This window comes from Pelodiscus sinensis, chromosome 2 (assembly GCF_049634645.1).
Source record: "Pelodiscus sinensis isolate JC-2024 chromosome 2, ASM4963464v1, whole genome shotgun sequence".
NCBI classification, from domain to species: domain Eukaryota; kingdom Metazoa; phylum Chordata; order Testudines; family Trionychidae; genus Pelodiscus; species Pelodiscus sinensis.
In genome coordinates this window covers 22,487,867-22,509,408 of record NC_134712.1, presented here as the reverse complement: position 1 = coordinate 22,509,408, position 21,542 = coordinate 22,487,867, and the positions used below count along the sequence as shown (strand labels likewise).

The 21,542-nt window shown below is 42.6% G+C and overlaps 1 protein-coding gene across 1 annotated transcript; it reads left to right on the top strand.

Annotated features, from left to right (window-relative positions):
- Nucleotides 1-1,107: 1,107 nt before the first annotated feature.
- On the top strand, nt 1,108-19,881 carry MAL2 (mal, T cell differentiation protein 2). Its single transcript, XM_075920187.1, has 4 exons — nt 1,108-1,375; nt 4,656-4,826; nt 10,595-10,744; nt 14,013-19,881. Exons 1-4 carry the CDS (start codon nt 1,244-1,246, stop codon nt 14,082-14,084), a joined length of 525 nt encoding a protein of 174 aa, XP_075776302.1. The 5' UTR covers nt 1,108-1,243; the 3' UTR covers nt 14,085-19,881.
- Nucleotides 19,882-21,542: the final 1,661 nt, after the last annotated feature.

Genomic DNA, 21,542 nt, shown 5'->3' with positions numbered 1-21,542 from the left:
CCACACCCCCTGTACTAAATAGCCTTGCCAAGAGAAAAAAAACTACCAGAGCATGAAAAGCTAGAAAGAAGCTACAAAGCAGATGAAAGCCAGCATCTGGATCTGAAGAATCAAGGTCTTGCTTTTTAAAAATCTGACATTTGTGAGGCATCACATTTTGGTTGAACAACCATATCCACACCAGGAACAAAACTATTTGGTTCCTTTGAAAATGAGGGATCAAAAGCCCCCAGGGAGAAAGGACTAGTCAGGATCCTACACAGATATACAGTATAAACTGGGAGAAGTGCAAATCAGAGAGGCCTAATCAGCCTCCTTATCTGCTTCTTCTGCAGAAAGATAACAAACCTGCATCATACCAATGGGACACACATTCTCTGTATGTGCTCTGTATCTGAACACCCACTGAGAGATTGAAAAGTAAAGGTGGATTTGGAGTGCTCCAGAGGTGGGAAGTGGGTAGGAGTATGGTTTGCAGATAGGGTCTAGGTGCAGACTAGTGTTCCCTGTAAGCTGTGCACCTGCACAAATGCTCAGGGGAGATGCCAATGCTGCTCAGCTGACTTTACAGCTAGGTTTGTGTTTCTCCTGGTGGCACACAACAAACATTTATTCCACACACGGATGGAAACGATTAGAGGAAACCCTCTGGCATGATTCCCTACACAGACTGTCTCCTTCAATTCCCCAATCCAGGGTGTTCCCAAATCCCAACCCCGGGCGAGTTCCCCACAGTACCACAGCCCCAAGAGACTCCCAATTCAGGGCCAGTCTCATGAATACCAGGGACTGTGGGGGACTAGCCCTGGGCTGGGATTCGGGAACACGCCAAGGGGGTGGTGGGCAAATGTTTGGCTCTGAGCTAGAACCAAAGCTGGGACTACAGCTGGAGCCAAAAGCCAGGCGGCTCTCAGCGAAGGCAACAGGAAACTCATCCTCTCCCTCTAGCGCTGTGGCCTAAGGGTCGCTACATGGGGCAGTGACCCGAACTCAGCAGGTGTGTGGGTCACACTGGGTCCACCCAGTGGCCACGAGAAGGGGGTTTGCTCGGCTGCAGCCCACGGAACCGGGGCCGTCGCCGCCCGGCGCTTGCGGGGCGGGGCGGCGCAGGGGCCGGGCCGGCGGCTGGGTGTTGCCCACACGCTTCCTGCACCTGCTCTGGGCGCCGCTGAGCCGCCCCTTCCCCCGCCCCCAACCTGCGGCCACGTCAGGGCCAGCCGGGCTCGGCTCACTCCGCGCCAGCATGTCGGCCAGGGGGGGCTCCATGCCGCCGCCCCCCAACCCCACCGCCTACTTCCCCGCGCCCCGGGTCACGCTGCCCGCGGGCTTGGACATCCTGCGCACCTACTCGGGCGCCTTCATCTGCCTGGAGATCGTGAGTGGCAGGGCTGGGGGCTGCTCGGGGTGGGCTGGCTGGGATCCCCCGCTCGCTCCCCTTCCTTCTCCCGCCTTGCGTCCCCGCGCCCAGCACTTGTTGCGCCGAGCCCAGGGCGCCGCGCCGGGCTAGGAGCGTGCAGTGCCCCGCGCCGCACGGCCGGTGTGGTGCATGCAGACCCGGGGCTGCAGGCTGAGGTGCGGGGCGTGCCGGAGCAGGCGGCACCGCAGCCCTGCCACCGTCCCCGCTGCTAACCTGCCATTTTGTAGGTGGGAGAGGTGCAGCAGCCGCCCCTGGAGCGGCTTGTGGCGGCGGCATCAGGAGGTTCTGCTCCGGGAGCCCGGAGAGCCAGAGCGGGCCTCTGTTCCCCAAAGGAGGACCCGGCCCGGAGACCTGGAGCATTGAACTTTATGCGCCGGGGATACGGGTATAGCAACAGGCTGGGGGGGATGTAGGTGGGGATGGGGGGAGGAGGCTCAGTGGGAGCCCTTCCCCATGCCTCCATCTTGCCTAATCCTTGTTTTCCTGCCTCAAAGCTTCCCCAGAAGGGGGATCATGACCAACATACAACTGTGCTGAAATAACACTGTTCTGATTGCCACTCAGTGGTTGTCATAGCTGCCTCTTGGCAGCCGTTTTATTTTCGGAGGGGTGGGGGAAAGAACACTTGGCCTGTATTATGGAGTGAGTTTGTTTTATATCGAGAAGATCTTGATCCTCACAAATTTAGATCAGATTCAGAAGTCCGAGGTAGTAAAACTGTACGGAGTGTGTGTGTGGTTTTTTGTCTTGAGGGCCCCTCAAACTCTAGCATGGATATTTAACCTCGCTGGCATTGAAAGAGTTTGCAGAATCACTATCGTGATTAGAGATTACAGGTCAGAGGTGATGAAATGCTGGCCCCATTGAAGTGAATAGCAAAATTCCCATTGATTTCAATCTGTCCGGGATTTCACCCACAATGCATTTTTTCTTAGTCACAGATTTGAATACTGTCTTAGACTCCAATCTTCAAATGGATCCCTATAGGTGTGCCTGCCCCTCCCCATGGGGCCTTGATTTTTGTTCAATATGGCCTTCACCCTGGTCCAAGAATCTGCTGGGGTGGATCCAGTTGCAGGACTGGAATCCACATCAATAGTCACCAAAAAGTTAACTTATTGATGGATTTGCCAGCCTGTGTAACCTGGGCTGACTTTCCTAGTCTAGTCCAGGCTTTCTCTGATATGGTGCCTGAGTACAATCATAGTTACTGATTACTTCAGTTAGTAATCTTGCTACCAGTCTCAGCAGTGGGATGTTGGAAAAAAAAGTTGTGCTGTTACAATCCATTAAATGTCTTTTCTCTGGATATTTTGAGCCTAAATATGGAGAGAACCTGTTTCCTCACAACAAATACAACCTGAAGAGAAGCCCTTGAAATTAATTTGAAGACTGATAATACTAATCCACATGGGAATACTGAGTGCAGGGAGACGACAGTGCACTTTTACATAATCAGCTTCATTTTATCCACACATTGCTATACTGTATACCAAAGAAGACCTACATACTCTTAACTGCAGGCAACATCTCCTGAAAATAGAGTCTGAGGTTCTAGATTTAGAAGAAACTGGGCAAGCATTATTTTGAAGTTGTAGTTCTCGCAGTCTGAAATGTTTTTCTTCTACTTCATACCTTGAGAGCTGGAAGGAGGAACTGGAAATGGCAATTCAATATAAATGTGAACACTGCTCAGTTCTATTTCAATCAAGTTAAGGCTTTCTTTATTAAAGGAACAAGCTTCAAGAAAGCAAGCATCACTTTTATAGAGATCTGTGTTTGTGATTGAAATAATTGAGAAGATCGGTGTGCTGCAACTTAAATTTTTAGGACTAAATTCTGCTCCTAATTACATAGATCTTAATATGAAATTAATTTGGCTTATATACTTCATTATCTGATGTTCATGACTCAACAGCTTACCATAGCTTTGCTGGTCTTCTATATTTTACTTTTGTTTGTTGCCTTTTACTCTTTTGGCCATAAACATTAAATTCTGTTTATACATTTACAATTATTTCATATCTGTGTCTGCTGGAAGATTACAAAGCTATATATGAGTACAAGATTTAGATTTCAATCTCATTTACATCTTTGACATACCAGTTGCAACAGATACATATGTATTTATATTTTAGGATAAATGAATTTTTATAATCTTTTCATTAATCATAGAATCATAGAATAATAGGACTGGAAGGGACCTCAAGAGGTCATCGAGTCCAGCCCCCCGCCCTCAAGGCAGGACCAAGCTCCGTCTACACCATCCCTGACAGATGTCTATCTAACCTGTTCTTAAATATCTCCAGAGAGGGAGATTCCACCACCTCCCTTGGCAATTTATTCCAATATTTGACCGCCCTGACAGTTAGGAATTTTTTCCTAATATCCAATCTAAACCTCCCCTGCTGCACTTTAAGCCCATTACTCCTTGTCCTGTCCTCAGAAACCAAGAGGAACAAATTTTCTCCTTCCTCCTTGTGACACCCCTTTAGATATTTGAAAACCGCTATCATGTCCCCCCTTAATCTTCTTTTTTCCAAACTAAACAAGCCCAGTTCATGAAGCCTGGCTTCATAGGTCATGTTCTCTAAACCTTTAATCATTCTTGTCGCTCTTCTCTGTACCCTTTCCAATTTCTCCACATCTTTCTTGAAATGTGGCGCCCAGAACTGGACACAGTACTCCAGCTGAGGCCTAGCTAGTGCAGAGTAGAGCAGCAGAATGACTTCACGAGTTTTGCTTACAACACACCTGTTGATACAACCTAGAATCATATTTGCTTTTTTTGCTACAGCATCACACTGTTGACTCATATTCAACTTGTGGTCCACTATGACCCCTAGATCCCTTTCCGCCATGCTCCTTCCTAGACAGTCGCTTCCCATCTTGTATGTATGGAACTGATTGTTCCTTCCTAAGTGGAGCACTTTGCATTGTCCTGTATTTCCTTCAAAATCAGATTTCAGGTAAAACTTTAGAAGCACTTAAGTGATTTAGAAGCTTAAATCCCATTTTCAAAAATGACTAGTTTATGTCCCATTGACTTTCAATTACTTAGCCTCTTGAGTAGCTAAATCAGTTTTCAAAGGAGGTTTTTTTTTTCAATATATTCCCCCAGTGCCAAAAATCACACCTGAAGTTTTAAAAAATTATCTGATAGTTCTTTGTCTGGAGGGGTTGGACTAGATTCATCTTTAAGCCTTTATTCTCATCGTGAGTTTTATTTTTTCTGCAGCTGTTTGGAGCACTCGTCTGGATTTTGGTAGCTGCCTCTCAAGTTCCACTGCCTGTGCTGCAGGGATGGGTGATGTTTGTGTCAGTGACTGCTTGTCTTTTGTCCATTCTCTTCCTGAGTGTATTCCTTTTTAGTTTTACACAAAGAATTGCTGTGGACTGGAACCAGATGGTAAGCTTTACTTCTGGGGGCATAATTTTATGAGAAAAAATGAATTGATCTTACTCTTCATAAGATTTGTAAGGTCTGATCCAAAGCCCAGTGAAATCAATGAAGAGACTCTTACTAATTTTGCTGGGCTTTGGATCAGAACCTAAAATATTTTGCCAGAGTTGATGTTTGGCTTTCATATCATGAATGGCCAAAGCATGGTCTGCAGCACAAATATAACTCCAAGTTCTTCAGTGACACGTCTGCCCCTTTCTTTTAATTTGATAGTGCAGTTTATGGAAACTACAGGCCCTAGCATGCAGAGTTCGGTGTTTATTCAATCAGGTGGCAAGATTCTGCTCAGGTTATATTGAATGTTTACCTGCTGGAACCAGTAGTTCTCACAAACTGTACCTCCATATTTAAAAAAACAAAAAAACCAGCTGTAGTCTGCTCCATTTTAGGTTATCTTAAACTACTGGCAAGTTACTAAGAGCATCCCTCAATGACTTATAGTTTGGATAGTTTTCTGAAAACGTCCATGCAGTGTGCAGCAGCAGTCCAAAAAAAAAAAAAGCAAATAGGATGCTAGGAATTATTAAAAAAGGGATAGAAAATAAGACGAAGAATATCTTACTGCCCCTGTATAAAACTATAGTACGCCCACATCTTGAATACTGCATACAGATGTGGTCTCCTCACCTCAAAAAAAGATATTTTGGCATTAGAAACGGTTCAGAAAAGGGCAACTAAAATGATTAGGAGTTTGGAACGGGTCCCATATGAGAAGAGGCTAAAGAGACTGGGATTTTTCAGTTTAGAAAAGAGGAGACTGAGGGGGGATATGATAGAGGTATATAAAATCATGAATGGTGTGGAGAGGGTGAATAAATAAAAGTTATTTACTTGTTCCTGTAATATAAAAACTAGAAGACACCAAATGAAATTAATGGGGAGCAGGTTTAAAATGAATAAAAGAATGTGCGCTGTGTGAAGGAAAACTATCAACCTGTGGAACTCCTTGCAAGAGGAGGCAGTGAAGGCTAGGACTATAATAGAGTTTAAAAAAGAGCTAGATAAATTCATGGAGGTTAGGTCCATAAAAGGCTAATAGCCATGGGGTAAGGAATGGTGCCTCTGACCTCTGTTTGTCAAAGGCTGGAGATGGATGGCAGGAGACAAATTGCTTGATCATTGTCTTCAGTCCATACCCTCAGGGACACCTGGCACTGGCCACTGTCAGCAGACAGGATACTGGGCTAGATGGACCTTTGGTCTGACCTAGTATTGCCATTCTTATGTTCTTATGTACTCTCCTGTGTTACTACCTAAAAATGTGTTCTTGTGAAGTGTGTGCTCAGAATGGGATGCCTGCAGACAGGGACTGCTTCACACCAGCCTCCCCTATTCCCCCTGCTGCCTCTGATAGGTCCCAGTGTGATGTACCTGGGTGCAGGACTAGGTGACAGTCCCTTCATTTGTGTGCTTTTTGAATCAAAGGTCATAGAACTTCATAACTTTGGAGGTTGAAAGATTAAACATGTGTAATGAGTCCATTAGCAGTGATACTCTGGATTCTAGCCAAACAGACTTCAGCACCACAGCTGTAGTGTTTCACTGTACATAAACACAATGTATAACTTCAGCTCTTCGATGGAATTAAACCACAAATCAGGTTAAGCTTGTTAATTACTCTTGTAATGAGTTTGAAAGTCACTATCCCAAGATTCTGAGTGGGATGTTGAGGAAATTACAGGGAATTTCACAGCATGTTGTTAATGTTGTTCGGGGGCGGTCACATCAGTTGTGCAGAAAAACATATAAAGCATGAGTATTACTTTTAAACAAGTGAATAGTGTCATTGCTTTCAGTGGAATTAGTCACAGACACAAAAGTTCTGCACATAATCAAGTGCTGTGCTGGATTGGAGCCATAGTGCCTTTTTGCGTGTTCAAAATACTACACAAACATTCATCCTATAATTCTCCTTGTAGATATTCATTATACATTAAGCATTTGATAAGACAATATCAATGTTGTTGACTATTCTTATACCTGACTGGATAGGGGTTTTAAAAATAAAAAGAACAAACAGCAGCATAGTAGACTAACACTTAACTTGGAAGCTGTTTTAAAGAAAAGATTTTTGTATTATTTCTTATGCTGCAGAAACTACAATTTGGCATGGAATTCAGAATGGCTAAGTAAGGCTAGTGGTTTGACAAGGCCAAAAATGGGAAAACTACATTTATTACCTTAAAAAACATTTTAACCCTCCACTCCCAAACTCCACTATCCCAGATGCGTATTTGTAGCATTTTTAGGGTAAGATTCTTCCAGTTTTATGCTGAGCAGTACCTTATTTCCTGCTTAGCCTGATTCAAACTAATGGCACTAGTCATGGGACTAAGATCTTACTCAAAAGGAGTAAGGGAGTTGTGCTGCTCCATTCTGAACCAGATGATATTACAAAAACCATAGACTTTATTTTCTATATAATCCAGAGGCACTGAGACTACTGTGGAGGAGAAGGAAGTGTCTTCTGTAGCCTTATCTGACAGCTAGTTGGCTTTTAGTTCATGCAGTAGAAGCTCATGGCTTTAGTCCCAAAGTTTTCAAGTCCAGTCCCTCCAGCCAACGAGGGTTCCATGGGTGTTACATCTACTCATTGTGTAGTTGTGTACATCTGCACAAACTAGGTATAAACTACCATTCTGTTCTGATTTGATAATATTTTACACACTCTGCACTTAAAACTTTTAAGTGTAGACAAAGCCTCAATCTAGGTAGGACTAAGCTATTTGGTGCAGTATATGCCCTTTCATGTCATGTTTCAGAAGAGTAGCCAAAAAGGTTGAGCAATGGAGTTGTATGCTAGGTATTTGACAGAGGAGAATAAGGAGTGGATCTCATCAGTCATTTACTACAGAATACTTATCTAGTTCTGCAGTTTTACAGAGCAGCTTGCAAGGGCCTTGTCTTACAATCAGATCCATGATAGTGCAGCCTGGTGCCCACCTAGAGTCCTATTGAACCCTATGAACTCCAATGATGATACTTCAGGCAACAGTAGAAAAGAACTAGGACACAGGCAAAGGGCCAGGAATCGGGAATTACCGCAGTCATCCTTGCCAAAACAAGGAGTCGGTGACTTGAAACTGAGGCTACAGCTAGTAGATGGAAAGGCAATTAGCAATAAAACCAGCACTGTCCATGACCTGATCTCAAACTATCATTGATAGAAAGCTATTTCTTCGGAGCAGAGGAGGAAACTCTGGTAGTGACTCAGGTAGTAACTTTTCGGAACTGAACACTGCATGGATGTATTGAGTCAAATCTGGACTTGCTGATGCTAGAATTACATTCTTTTACAAAGTGGACTCATTTGACTTAAAACCAAAGTGCACATACCAAACCCTGAAAAATCTATGAAGAAAATATTTTCCTAACTAGGGAAATGAAGGATTTTAAGCAGACTGCATGGGAGCACTGGCTTCTGGAGAGCCACCTGTCTTCCTTCCACTCCTGCTGATAGCTCTGATACAGCTTCAGAGGCAGCAGCATGGGGTAGGGGGGCAGGCGGGAGCTGGTATGCATGGGGGGCTGGCTTAAAAGCTGACTCCTTGCAAGCGCTGGCTCTCACCTGCTCCACCCAAGCTGCTGCCTCTGTGCTGCTGCCCCCCATGCTGCTACCTCCACCAGAGCTGCCTTCCCCACCCTGCATGTGTAAACGTGTAACCGCTGAAAATATTAGTGGTTACATGTTTACCACCACCCCCCAAAACGAAATTTAATATCCTTAATTGGCAGTGTATAAATCTTTTATTGGCAAGAGAATGGGATTGCTACATTCCTAGTACCAAAGGCACAAGTTACTTATGTAAGTTGCCTGAAATAAGTGATACCTTGTTTCAGTTCTATATGTTTTATATAGTAGGAATATAAATATTTTAAGGATGTTTTAAAACAGGCCTGGGCAAAATGTGGGCTGCATTGTGGCCATGGAGGCAGCAGGGAGCCCAATTTGCAGTGCAGAAACACAGCTGCCAGGCTTCCCCCCTCCCCTCCAGTTTTGAAAGAGAAAGGAAGTTTTAGGAGCCGCCTACCTCCAACACTATCCCATCACTGGTTTCTGGCCAGAAACAAGCCAATGGGAGCTGCTTGTTTGAATAATAGGCAGCCAAGAAGAACCACACCCCTTCTCCTCTGCTCAGTTATTCTCTGAAGCACATGGCCAAGCAAGCTGGCAGGCTAGCTGGGAAATGTTTTAAGCCCTGCAAGCCTTATTTAGCTCTTTAGGCAGGCAGGCTGGTTTGGCTGCTGGCTGGTAAGTCTCTTGGCCACAGCCTACCTCTGGCACCCCAGCCCCTCCCTGCCCCAACTCTCTGTCCCCCTCCTTCAACCATACCCCCTCCCAGATCTGGCATCCTAATCTCCTGCCCCGGATCACAATCCCCTTCTATCTTAGGTAACATCCCAAACCCCTGCACTCCAGTGTCCTGCCCTAGGTCACAACTGCCTCCTTCACCCAAACTCTAGTCTCCCTCCTGCACCCCATTCCCAATCCCATGCTCCCCTCTGCACTCAACTTCCATCCCAGACCTGCATCTCTTCCATTAATATCATGGAAGAGTGCAGCCTTCGACCACTTTCTAAAATCTTGGAATGGTCCCCCGCAAAAAATGATTGCCCACCCCTGTTTTAAAAGCTTTATTGGATTGGAACTGTTTTTGTATCCTTCAACCTGGAAAGTCAGGCTCATAGTGCCTAGAGCCAAAATGTACAGGACTTGAGAGAGAAATTAAAACTAACACATAAAACGCCCCTCTGAGTGAACGTAAATAGCAAATATTTGTATGCACAAATGTGCACAATATAATGGGTGTGAGAAGAGTAACAGGATGGGCTTTGGACTTTATGTTTTACTGTAAGTATGGTATATACACCATACTATTTTAAAATAGTGGTTTTTGGTTTTTAAGGAACAAAATTGATGACATTTCAAATTTTGCTTTTAAAACATGACAATATAATTGCTGATCTAGATCACTTAAAAGAGGTCAAGTTATATTTTGCAGCTGTGGGTTTTACTGCTGTTTTGCTTTTGCACTGTTACACAGTAATATAACTGAGTTTTTATCACCTTGTATACTCTTTCTAAGATATAAAGATTACAGTAAAACTCCAATAGTCCGGCATCCAATAGTCCGGCACTCCTGATAGTCCGGCATCAAAATGGCAAGAGCCTAGTGAGTGAGCTTCGGCAAAAAATGAGTCACAAGGTAACAGCAGCAGCAGCTGAACTGAGCAAAATGGGTAGAAAAGGCTTAAAAAAACTAAAACGTTACAGTATACTGTATACAGTATGTACAATAAAAAGGGTTAAGAACACTTTATATACAGTATATAATGTTATAGTGTGTGTGTGTGTGTGTGTGTGTGTGTGTGTGTGTGTGTGTGTGTGTATATCTATATCTATATATACCACCTTATAGTACCTCCTGATAGTCTGGCATATCTGATAATCCGGCACCACGTAGGTCCCATAGGTTCCGGATTATCGGATGTCTGCTGTATAAAGTTTCTTACTTTGTTGTGTTTCATTGCAGTGTGACGACCACTCCTAGTTGTCATTTAGGCCATCAGTTGATCAGAAAGCCGTTAGTATGATACACCTAAGCTTGCTTTTTGTTTGTATTTTGTTTGCACAGAAAGCTAGGGATTGGTTAGCAAGAATGCACATATTCAATCAGTTACAACATTGACTAATTCTCTCACTTTCTTTTCAGGATTTTCTTTTCCATGCAGTTATTTTTGTCTTTTATTTTGGAGCCTTTTTGCTGCAAGCAGCAACAACATCTCTGCATAATAATATATTTAAACAAAATGTCACTACGTTTCTAAGTGATCAAGAATATAACATAAGCATAGCAGCATCAGTAAGTATGTTATTGATACACATCAAGAGATAGAAGTCTGCTTAAACCATTTTAGCAACCCAATCCATCTCTGACTCTAATAGCTAACTAGAATGTAAACTTTTTGGGGAAGAGAGTGTTTGCCTTTGTGTGTTACACAGCATTGAGTTTGGAAAATAGTTTTTTTTTTTTTTTTTTTTTTATTTCTCCCTTTGTCCCAATAAGTTGTTACTGTATGGTAGGTATTTGCTGCACTACACTATAATGTTCTTTATATTTGATCATAAGGGATCGCATAAGCCATATTAGTCGTTGGAAGAGAAGGCTCAATTATGTTTTCGTTTGCGTCAGAGCGATGCTACCACTTCCCCATTAGGAATTTGAAAGTGTAACCATGTACAAGGTGAACAGATGAGCCTTGGTTCATCAGTTAACGTCTATGGTTAAACGCAGGCTTCCAATATGCATGGGAAGCCAGCTTAAAAGCCTATTCCCTGTGCACTCCTGTGGAGTCGCCTGCCACCCTGCGCTGTTGCCTCTGATGTAGAGGCAAAAGCACAAGGGGGCAGATGGCAGCCAGTATGTGTGGGGAGCTGGCTTAAAGCTAGCTCCCTGTGTGCACCAGCTCTGGGGAGCCACCTTCCCCCTGCATGTAACCTCTGAAATTTTCAGCAGTTACACGATTACATAATTAAATGCATTTTAACAACCCTGTTCCCCATATATGCGTGCCAACGGTTTAATTCAAGGGATTAGAAGTACTGTTCTTAATTTTCTACCTTCTAACAATGTCTTGTTTAGATCACAGGATGATATACATTTATTTAAAATTTCTGGAGATTCCAATCACAAAAAAATAAAATACACAATCACAAAAAGGACTGCTCAACTCATCTAGATATAAATGTCTATCTGCTGATATGAAGATAATAAAATACATAAAGGCTATGTCTACACTTGCTGCTTCTTGTGCCAGAAATATGCAAATAAGGCGAAGCATGGAATATTGCCGAGCATCATTTGCATACCTAATGAGCTGTCATTTTTTGCGGAAGAGGCTCTTGCCCCTTCTTGTGCAACAAAAACCTTCTTGTGCAATGCTGTTCTTCCTGAAAAGTAATCAGCGTAACGGCATTGCGCAAGAGGGTTTTTGTTGCGCAAGAAGGGACAGTGTAGACAGCTCCTTCTGGCGCAAGAGCCTCTATGAAAATAATCATCATCCTGTCACCCATTCATGTTTTCTGCCATTTATCAAGAAAATGTTAAATAAAGACTGCATAAAAAAAACAGAAAAAGCTAAAACCTGGCTGTCAAGAAAATAGTATTTCAGGTGTTTTTATTCTAGATGAAAGCATGCATATAGGTTCTTTCTTAAAAGGTAGTAGTCCCAGCAATTATTAATATCTGTTTTCTAAACATTCACTATCTCATTCAAAGCATGAGTAGTATGGATAGTAGGAATGTTAAAATGCAAGCAATTAAATAACCATGTAACTACTGAAAATTTCAGCAGTTACACGCAGGGCAGCATGTGGTGTGCAGGGAGATGGCTTTTAAGCCGGCTCCCTGCACATACTGGTGCCTGCCTGCCTCCATGCTGCTGCCTCTGGGCAAATAACTCCCTGGGAGCCAATGTGCTCTGGGAGACCACTTTTAAGTCTGTTCTCTGCCCAGGCTCGTCAGTTAACCAGGTACACAGTTACACTTTCACGTCCCTAATGGGTATGGTGTAATACTCGTAAGTGACTCCTAAGTAGAGAGAAGAAAAGGCAGGTCTCCATCATTATGACCTGGAACCAGGTTGGGCCTACCAGTGCTGGTGCCCAACACAGCACAGCACCAGTCCCCAGAGCTGTGGGGAAAAAGGAGTTGCCAACTCTCCGGATGTGTCTACACAGCAAAGTTATTTTGGAATAACCGTGAGCGTTTAAACAGCAATTCCATTATTTCAGAATAACTTTGAAATAATGGACGGCTTATTCTGACGTCTATAAACCTCATTCCACAAAGAATAATACCTATTCCAAAATACTTATTTCTGAATAGGGGCTTTGTAGATGCTCTGTTTCTTCTATTTTGAAATAGCCCCTCACCAGGGCTATTCCTCCTGGGGCTCTAAATTGAGATAACACAACTACATTAGGGAAGTCTGCCTCTGATTAATTTTGAGGCTTCTCTGCGGTGTAGATCTGCTATCGAAATAAGCTATTTCGGAATAACTATTCCAGAAAAGTTTATTCCAAAATAGGTGTGCAGTGGAGACGAAGCCTCCCAGACTAGGTGCTATTTACTGTAGTGACATATGGTCCAGAAGAGTTGGCAACCTGGAGCAGGACTGAGAGAGGTGTGGGCCAGAGGAGCAGCAGATGGCCAGGCAGCTGGATGGAGAGAAGCAGCACTTTTAAGGGGAAAGTGCCACTTCTCTCCAGCCGCCCATTGCGAGGCTGTCCCCTGTTCAGTTCTCCAGCCAGAGAGGAACACACATCTCTGCCTGGTGAACAGGGGGCTGGGTTCTGCGCTGTGGGGCAGGAGACAGGGAATAGAGCAAGAAGTGGCCAGGACACTCCTCGTGAAATGAGGTGTACCGGTAGTTCGGAATAGGCACCCTAGTCCGAACTACCTAGTTCGAGCCCCGTGTAGCCGCGCTGCACGGGGTTCGAAGCAGCAGGGATTTAAAAATGGCGGCTCCCCGCTTATGCTAATGAAGCCCGGGAAATTCAAATCCCGGGCTTCATTAGCAAGTGCGGTATGCATACATTACCCTCCTAGTTCGAACTAGGAGGGTAGTGTAGACATACCCCCAGTTCCTCAAGAAATGAGATTTACTTTTTGACAAAGGGGGAAGAGGTTGCCGAAAAAGCCATGTCTAAGCTAATTTCACTTTTGAAAGCAGATATGCATATCCTCTTTCGACTGTTCCGCGTAGTATAGATGAGCCCCTAGTGTCTTCATTCATCTCTGATAATGAGAAGACACTTGATTACAAGGTATACAGATTAGTATTTTAGAGGGTTGCACCAAAACCTAGCAAAAGATCTACTTCAGTTACATCGAAGCAAAGTGATTTCAGCATTTGATGCTTTTGAAAAAAAAAATTAAAAGCAGTATCACATAGGTTCTCCTCTTGAGGTTCATGATGGGGCCTCAGGGGGTCACAACCAATCTTCATTACTTTATGGCTAGCTGGGGGAAAATTCTGATTATTTCTTCTAAAATGTGGTTCTGGGAAAAGTTGAGCAGCACTGCAGTGATAGCAATTTGATGTGATTCATCTCATTTTCTTCTGCAGATTTTTGCCTTTGCAACAACTATTTGTTATGGCTGTAGCACAGCCCTTGCTTTAAGAAGATGGAAACTATAGCACTTTGAAGAGATTAATGGTTCAGCATTCTAGTTTAATTTGTGTAATTGTGCATAAGATCAAATTAAATGCCACTCGTCTTTCAAACTCTAATGGAATTCCAAAAGGCTTTTATGTATAAACTCTATTTTAAAAATGTTAATAATTCAGATAAGCTTATATCGGAATTATTTTATTTGACATAATCTGTGATTGTTTTTATATGTTAATTAGAAGCATGATCCTACTATCTATATAGTATTATGATTTTGTGAGAAATAGATGAATCATTAGCAGACAACTGAATTTGGGTGCTAAACAATTAGGAGGCTGGAAGTGGAAGCTAAAGAAATGTGTTATATGTACAGGCAGCTAAAAGTTACAAGTTGCATTGCTTATGGTTGATTATTAAAAGCCCCACTCCTGCAGTAAGTTCCAAGCACCAGTATCCTTGGGTTTCTGCCCAGATTCAAGTATCTGTGACACTGTGCTCCTTGCGGGGTGAGGACCTAGCTTGATTGCTGTGAGATTGCCTTAATATTTTTAAAAGCAGAACTTACAGAAAAAACTATTTGTTTCTATCTAGTACAATCTTGTGAAATACTTTACAACCATTTCTGGCGAGGATGTTCTGATCTTTTTTACAATTTTATTGCATTCCTTAGTAAATACTAATTGTTTAGTGCTATTAGTCTGTAGTTTTCTTTTATTCAAGTCTATTTATACTGCAAAATGTAAACAGTGCATTTGTGTTGTATCTATGGTATGTTTCGGTTAAAAACAAAGTATTTGTATTGGTTCATCTTGTTGTGAATCAGTTTTTACTTCATGTGCTGCATTTATATTGTTTACTATATGTGTCAATATTGTTTGAATAGAGTATTACAGAATGTTGAATTTTCTTATATCTAAATTTTTTCAGTGGTTTATTTGTTGCATCTTAAAGCCCCAGTCTTGCAAAAGATACTTGGGCAGATCCTTATGTCTTTGCAGAATCATTCTGAAGACAGAGAGACACCATTTAAGCATAAGGATCTATCCACAGAAATGCTTTTGCAAGAATGTTGTAGTCTGATCAAGTTTGTTTTGACTGTCCCAGTTATATAATGAATTAAATGAGGTATAAATGCACCAAACTCAACTTAGCAAACATTTGCAATAGTGTATCGCTTCCCTCCCCCATTATCAGTCTTTAGCAGTAGTGCTTGCAAAAGTGCCAAATTGTTAACCGCAGAGACTGAAGACTACTTGTCATCCATAGAAAAGCAACAGTGCTTCTTCTGTAGAGACCACTTGCATGTAGACAGGTTAGAATGCTTTCTTACCTACTCAGGCCTGGCCTATTCCTAGAACTTAGGTTCATCTAAGTCAGGGGTAGCCAACAATTTTTATGGGGGGGGCACTCCAAGAATTTGATAAGTGGTCAAGAGCCGTGCTCTTCTATGATATTAATGGAGAGGGCACAGAATCTGGGACAGAAGTTGGGTACAGGAAGGAGCTCTGGGTAGGGAATTGGGGTGAAGGTGGGATCTGGGAGGGGGTTTGGTTGCAGGAGAGGATTCTGACCTGGGCGAGGGCTGTAGAAAAGGGTGCAGGTTCTGGGAGTGGGTTGTAACCAGGGGCAAGGGTGCGGCAGGGGGCTGCAGAAGGTTTGGATTATGACCAGTGGCAGGAGAGTATTGTGACATGGAAGGAGGTACAGAGGGTTTGGGTTGTCACCAGTGTTCTCTCTAAGCTGTGCTGCAGCGCAGCTTCACAGTTGATGAATCAGCTCCGCTCAATCAGTTAGCTCCATGCCCTGAGCCTCTGTCTGGGCGAGGCTGATTCATCACCTGTGAAGCTGTGCTGCCCTGCAGCTTACAGGGAATACTGGTTGTGACCTGGAGCAAGTGGTTGGGTTGCAGGAGCAGGTGGGATGCCAGGTGCAAGCTTTGATCAGAAGGCGCTTACCATAAGCAGCTGCTGGCCAAGAGCCCAGCGGGACCTTCGGGCAAGCCCCTTGCCTGTCACACCCCCCCACACCACTCAAAGCAGCTGGCTGCTGGGGCCAGCATGTGTGTTTCTCCACAGTATGTCCCTTGGAGGGTTTCTATGTGCTGCATCTGCCTGCAATCACAGCCCAGGCAGCTCCAATTGGCCAGAAACCAGCCAATGGGTGCTGTGAGGAATGTGCTCATAGAGGGAACAAGGCATGGAGAACCCCCTCACTCCCAAAGGGGCTCTCTGCACATAGAATCATAGAATATGAGGACTGGAAGGGACCTCAAGAGGTCATCGAGTCCAGTCTCCTGCCCTCATGGCAGGACCAAATACTGTCTAGACCATCCCTGATAGACATTTATCTAACCTGCTCTTAAATATCTCCAGAGAGGGGGATTCCACAACGTCCCTGGGCAATTTACTCCAGTGTTTGACTACCCTGACAGTTAGGAACTTTTTCCTAATGTCCAACCTAAACTTCCCTTGCTGCAGTTTGAGCCCATTGCTTCTTGTTCTATCCTCAGAGGCCAAGATGAACAAGTTTTCTCCCTCCTCCTTCTGACACCCTTTTAGATATCTGAAAACTGCTATCATGTCCCCCCCTCAATCTTCTCTTTTCTAAACTAAACAAACCCAATTCCCTCAGTCTTCCCTCATAGGTCATGTTCTCCAGACCTTTAATCATTCTCGTTGCTCTTCTCTGGACCCTCTCCAATTTTTCCACATCTTTCTTGAAATGCGGTGTCCAGAACTGGACACAATACTCCTAACCAGTGCAGAGTAGAGTGGAAGAATGACTTCTCATGTCTTGCTCACAACACACCTGTTAATACATCCCAGAATCATGTTTGCTTTCTTTGCAACAGCATCACACTGCTTACTCATATTTAACTTGTGGTCCACTATAACCCCTAGATACCTTTCTGTCGTACTCCTTCCCAGACCATTGCTTCCCATTCTGTATGTGTTAAACTGATTGTTCCTTCCTGAGTGGAGTACTTTGCATTTGTCTTTATTAAACTTCATCCTATTTATCTCAGAACCACATGATGGCCTTAGCAGCAAGCCACTTTCAGAGGCTTGTGACTGCAGCAGGCAGGGATCCTACCTGAGTGTCTCACTGGGCAATAGGACATTGGCAGCCCAGAATATTGTGGCGGGCCAGATCTGAATGTTTCGCAGGCTGGATTCAGCTGTATTTTGCCTGCCCCTGATCTAGAGCACAGGTGCATCACTGAAAGCTGTAAAAATATTCACTCCCTGTGCAATATAGTTAGATCCCCTAACTCCCACTGTAGATGCAACTAGAGCTAAAGAAGAATTCTGTCAAACTAGCTGCTTACTCTTGGAGAGGTGGTTTACCTACGTCGATGGAAAACCCTCTTCAGTTGATGTAGGAAGTGCTTATCTCCTAGGCAGACCATGGGCCAAATTGGGACTGCCAGATGCTTTTGAACAGGTCTCAAAATATTTTATTTACTTATTATTATTTTCTTTGGAAGCCTGGATCTTGACTATGCCTTGACCAAGAAATTTGGACCTGGACAAAAAACAGACTACCTCTGGTATACACTATGGCTTCAACACTGTAGGGCTACATCTACACTGCAGGCTTCTTGTGCAAGAACTTTTTGCGGAAGAGTTCTTCTGCAAAAAGTTCCTGCGTGAGAGCACGTCCACACTGCCATGTGCATTTGCACAAGAGATGTGCTTTTGCTCAAGAGAGTATACACACTGCCATGGATGCTCTTGCACAAGAAAACTCTGATGGCTATTCACAGAACGGCCATCAGAGCACCTGTGCTTTCTCCTGTTGTCCGTCCACACACGCCTTTTTGCGCAAGAGCTCTTACGCAAAAAGACTTATGCCTTTTAGAAAGAGGAATACCTATACTGCAAAAACCCCTGTCTTCTGATAATCTGCTGTACTTTTTCTTGTGCAAAAATAGTGTGAACACTCCGAGTTTTTGCACAAAAACTGCAGTGTAGACGTAGCCTAGCAGTTCCACTATCATGTAGACACGGCCTCAGTCTCAGCTTGCCAACAGCAGTGCCAGTTGCAGTGAAGGTAGTTTTTGTTAGATTGCCATATGTGAGGCTTTCTGGTGGAAGCTAATTCATTTGACATGTGCAACTGAGTCATTGGCAAGGGTTAAAGCTTTCAGTCAATACTAGGGATGTAACTGCTTAACCAATAAACCTCACTCTGAATGGGTGAAGCTTACCAGTTCCAGTTACATGCTGGTTCCCCAGAAGTAGGGCCAGCATTCCTTGCCAGCCCTGCTCCTGGTGAGGCTTTGCTGAGGGCTCTACAGTATAAAGCTTATATATAAGCTGCAGCATGTGTAACTGCTAGGATTTTTAGCAGTTACATGGTTACATTTTAAATGACCTTTTACATTCCTAATCAGTACTAGCCTGAGCTAACTTCATACCAGCAACTTGGAAATGAATGGCACCTTCTCAGTAAATGGATTTGGTACATTTTATTTTCTGAAAATCTTTCTCCCTTTTTTCACTGACCAAATCTTCAACTGTTTACTCTTGTCTAAACTTGTAATTTTATATTTTTTCTCATGCAACATAGCACAAAACTAACGACTGGATTTCATAGTGTATAAAATATTTTTAAACTAGAGTGTACAGATGAAGGGGAATTTCTCCCCAAAAATATAACAGACTTACACTCTGCTGCATTAAATGTTTTAATTCTGTGTATTTGGTAGTGTGGTTATTGATGGATTTTCATCAGTTGGAAAGTCAGATATCAGTACAAAGAATAGTAATCTCAGATATATGATTACATTAATGCTAGATTTATTAAAAAGAGTAAGAAGTCTTGGGAGGGTACTTGCACAGCCTTCACAACACTTGTAACCATGTCACGTGGAATAGAGGCTCAAATGATGAAACAGTAAGACTTGGACCATATGAAAGATGAGTCTGAGCCAGAGAGGGGAGGTGGAGGAAGGCTAGTGCAGATATGCAGGGTGATGGTGTGGGGAAAAAACATACTTAATAGGTGCTGGTCAGGTCCCTTAATGCACCAGTGGAAAGCTCTCGTATTTCAGCAGTGTGAGGGGTATTAGAACCTGATTAGTGTAATGTGGTCAGTTTTGGAGTTTAAATTGAAGTGAGATATCCAGGAACATATATCAGACACATTGCTATTAAAAAGCAAAATCACAATTCCATAACTTTTTTCTATGCCCATAATGCTGGTTGTAGGGTATCTTGGATACCATTGCTTTAGTAAACATTTACTTTGTGAGGGAGACCTTTCTCAGAAGAGTATAGTAAGAAGCAATACTTTACACATTATTGCTAAAAGAAGAAAAAGAAACTATAGTCTAAAAAGTAAAGACTTTGTTAAAGCCGGTCCATCAGATAAAGCAGCCAAAATAATTTTTTCATCAACCTATTTTGTTTAAAATATGCAAATAAGTGTACAACTATCAATGTAAAGACATGACTTTTCTTACATTGCTTTTATAGTGTCCACACGTGCTAGGTCCTTCACAGAAAACTCTTACCATGAGTTCTTGCTTCAGAGCCTGTAGCACAAATGATAGACAAGTGAAAATGTGCAATAATATATACCTGAAAAAGAAGGGGTGAAGGACATGTCAGGTTTCTTATTAAATAGTTATTCAGTTTAGACTTCTCTATTTAGCCTTTGATTCCAGCTGGACTTCTTTATTATTAAAACATTCATTTGTAAGTAATGCTGCAAAAGGGTTTTTGTTTTTTATCTAGAACCTGAAAATCTCTTAGTTGTGTACTAAGAAAATGAATGTATTGCTGTTCAAAGTTTATAAATAAAAATATTGCAATGTTACCTCTCAACCTTACAAATACAGATTTTAACAAATGAGATACCACTCCTAACATATTTGATACAACAGGAAACAAAATTACACCTCTAAGAAGATGGCCATTTTCTGGTTCTTGCATCTGATGACATGCCCAAACCTCCACGAGCATTAAAGAAAGAATCTCCAAATGTTGAAGAAATTTTTATTAATATTTTATATAGAACCATACATGTGCATTGGTGTTTTACACAGGAGCACTTGCTATCCTGAAAGATACCTCAAATGACATGTCCAGTAATCCTGGGATTTTGTTTTAAAGCATCTGAACTCTTCCAAACTTGCCTGGAGACTTGGGAAAAACAAATTCCTTGCATTTGGGAGATCTCAGGGCCATGATCTGGATACATGTTCTTAATTAGCTTGTATAAAGGTAAAGACATTTGAGGGATAGACCCTTTTGCAAAGCTTGATGGTCAGAGTAGTAGTGAACTGTAGTGTGTGCACTGACACTCTGGGTTCTTCCACATCAACTGTGCTGTAGCGTTCTGATGTTCAGAAATGGTCAAAGGGCATGGTGATGTGACTTCTCTCGTTTTCTCCTCTTTGGTGCTATCGCCAATCCTCGCAGGTTCAGTTCACTAATAAAGTCAATTCCAATTCCTCTGATGTCTCTCACAATTTGATAAACCAGGTATAGCTCCACTGGAGAAAGTTGAAGTTAAAGGTAAAATTACTAACTGGCAAGAGATTCAGAGTCAGTCCCTCTAAAAAGCAATGTCCTTCACAATTATGGCACTGCAACGTTTAAAGGAAAGTTGATATAAAGTCAATGCTAGAGAATCTCACTGTCAACATCTACCTTTTTGTTGTATCATGCAAGCAAGGTAATAACAAACTTCAACAGGCCTTTATTTACCAAAGGTGAAACCTCTTTACAAAGCTGCTGCTGCTCCCCTCTAGCTCTCTCTCAGGCCTGGCCCATCTCCTCCCCCCTCCTTCCTGTTTCCTGTGCTTCCAGATTCCCAACAGCCAGTGCTCCCAGTTCTAATAATTACAAGCAGCATCTAAAACACCACACTTTTGCTTCAGAAAACACATGGGAACTCATGCATACATTCCACTTCCTCTAATTATGACATTTACATTACCATGCCTGTCAAGTGCTTAAGTCTGAGCCTAAATAACAGTAATGTGTTCCTGAACTTGGTCTCATCTCTACTGGCTTTTACAGCTGGATTAAAAAAAAATGGCTTAAATAAGTTTCAAATTCACTTTTAACCCCATTTGTTTCCATGGTTGATCTATACACAGTATGCTTGGGTTTTGAATATCAGCCTAATGCTATTCATTCCCTTTAATAATGACTGGTCAAAGTGTGCAAAATCCCCATTTGCCTCTTGTGTGATTTGAGAATTGCTTGTGGTGAGCCCTCTGGATTATGTTTAATTAGTGATCAACCAAGAATGCAAAATAGCTTGAGAGAAAAGCTGTGAGAAATAATATCTTTTATTAGATCGATGTCTGTTAGGGTATGTCTACACTACAATGTTATTTCAAAATATCTTATTTTGAAATAGTTAATTGGAAATAGCTAATTTTGAAATAACGTGTCTATACACAAAATTCATTTCGAAATAGCGTTTTGCCATTTTGAAATAGCGCGTCCACAGTGAGTGGACTGTGA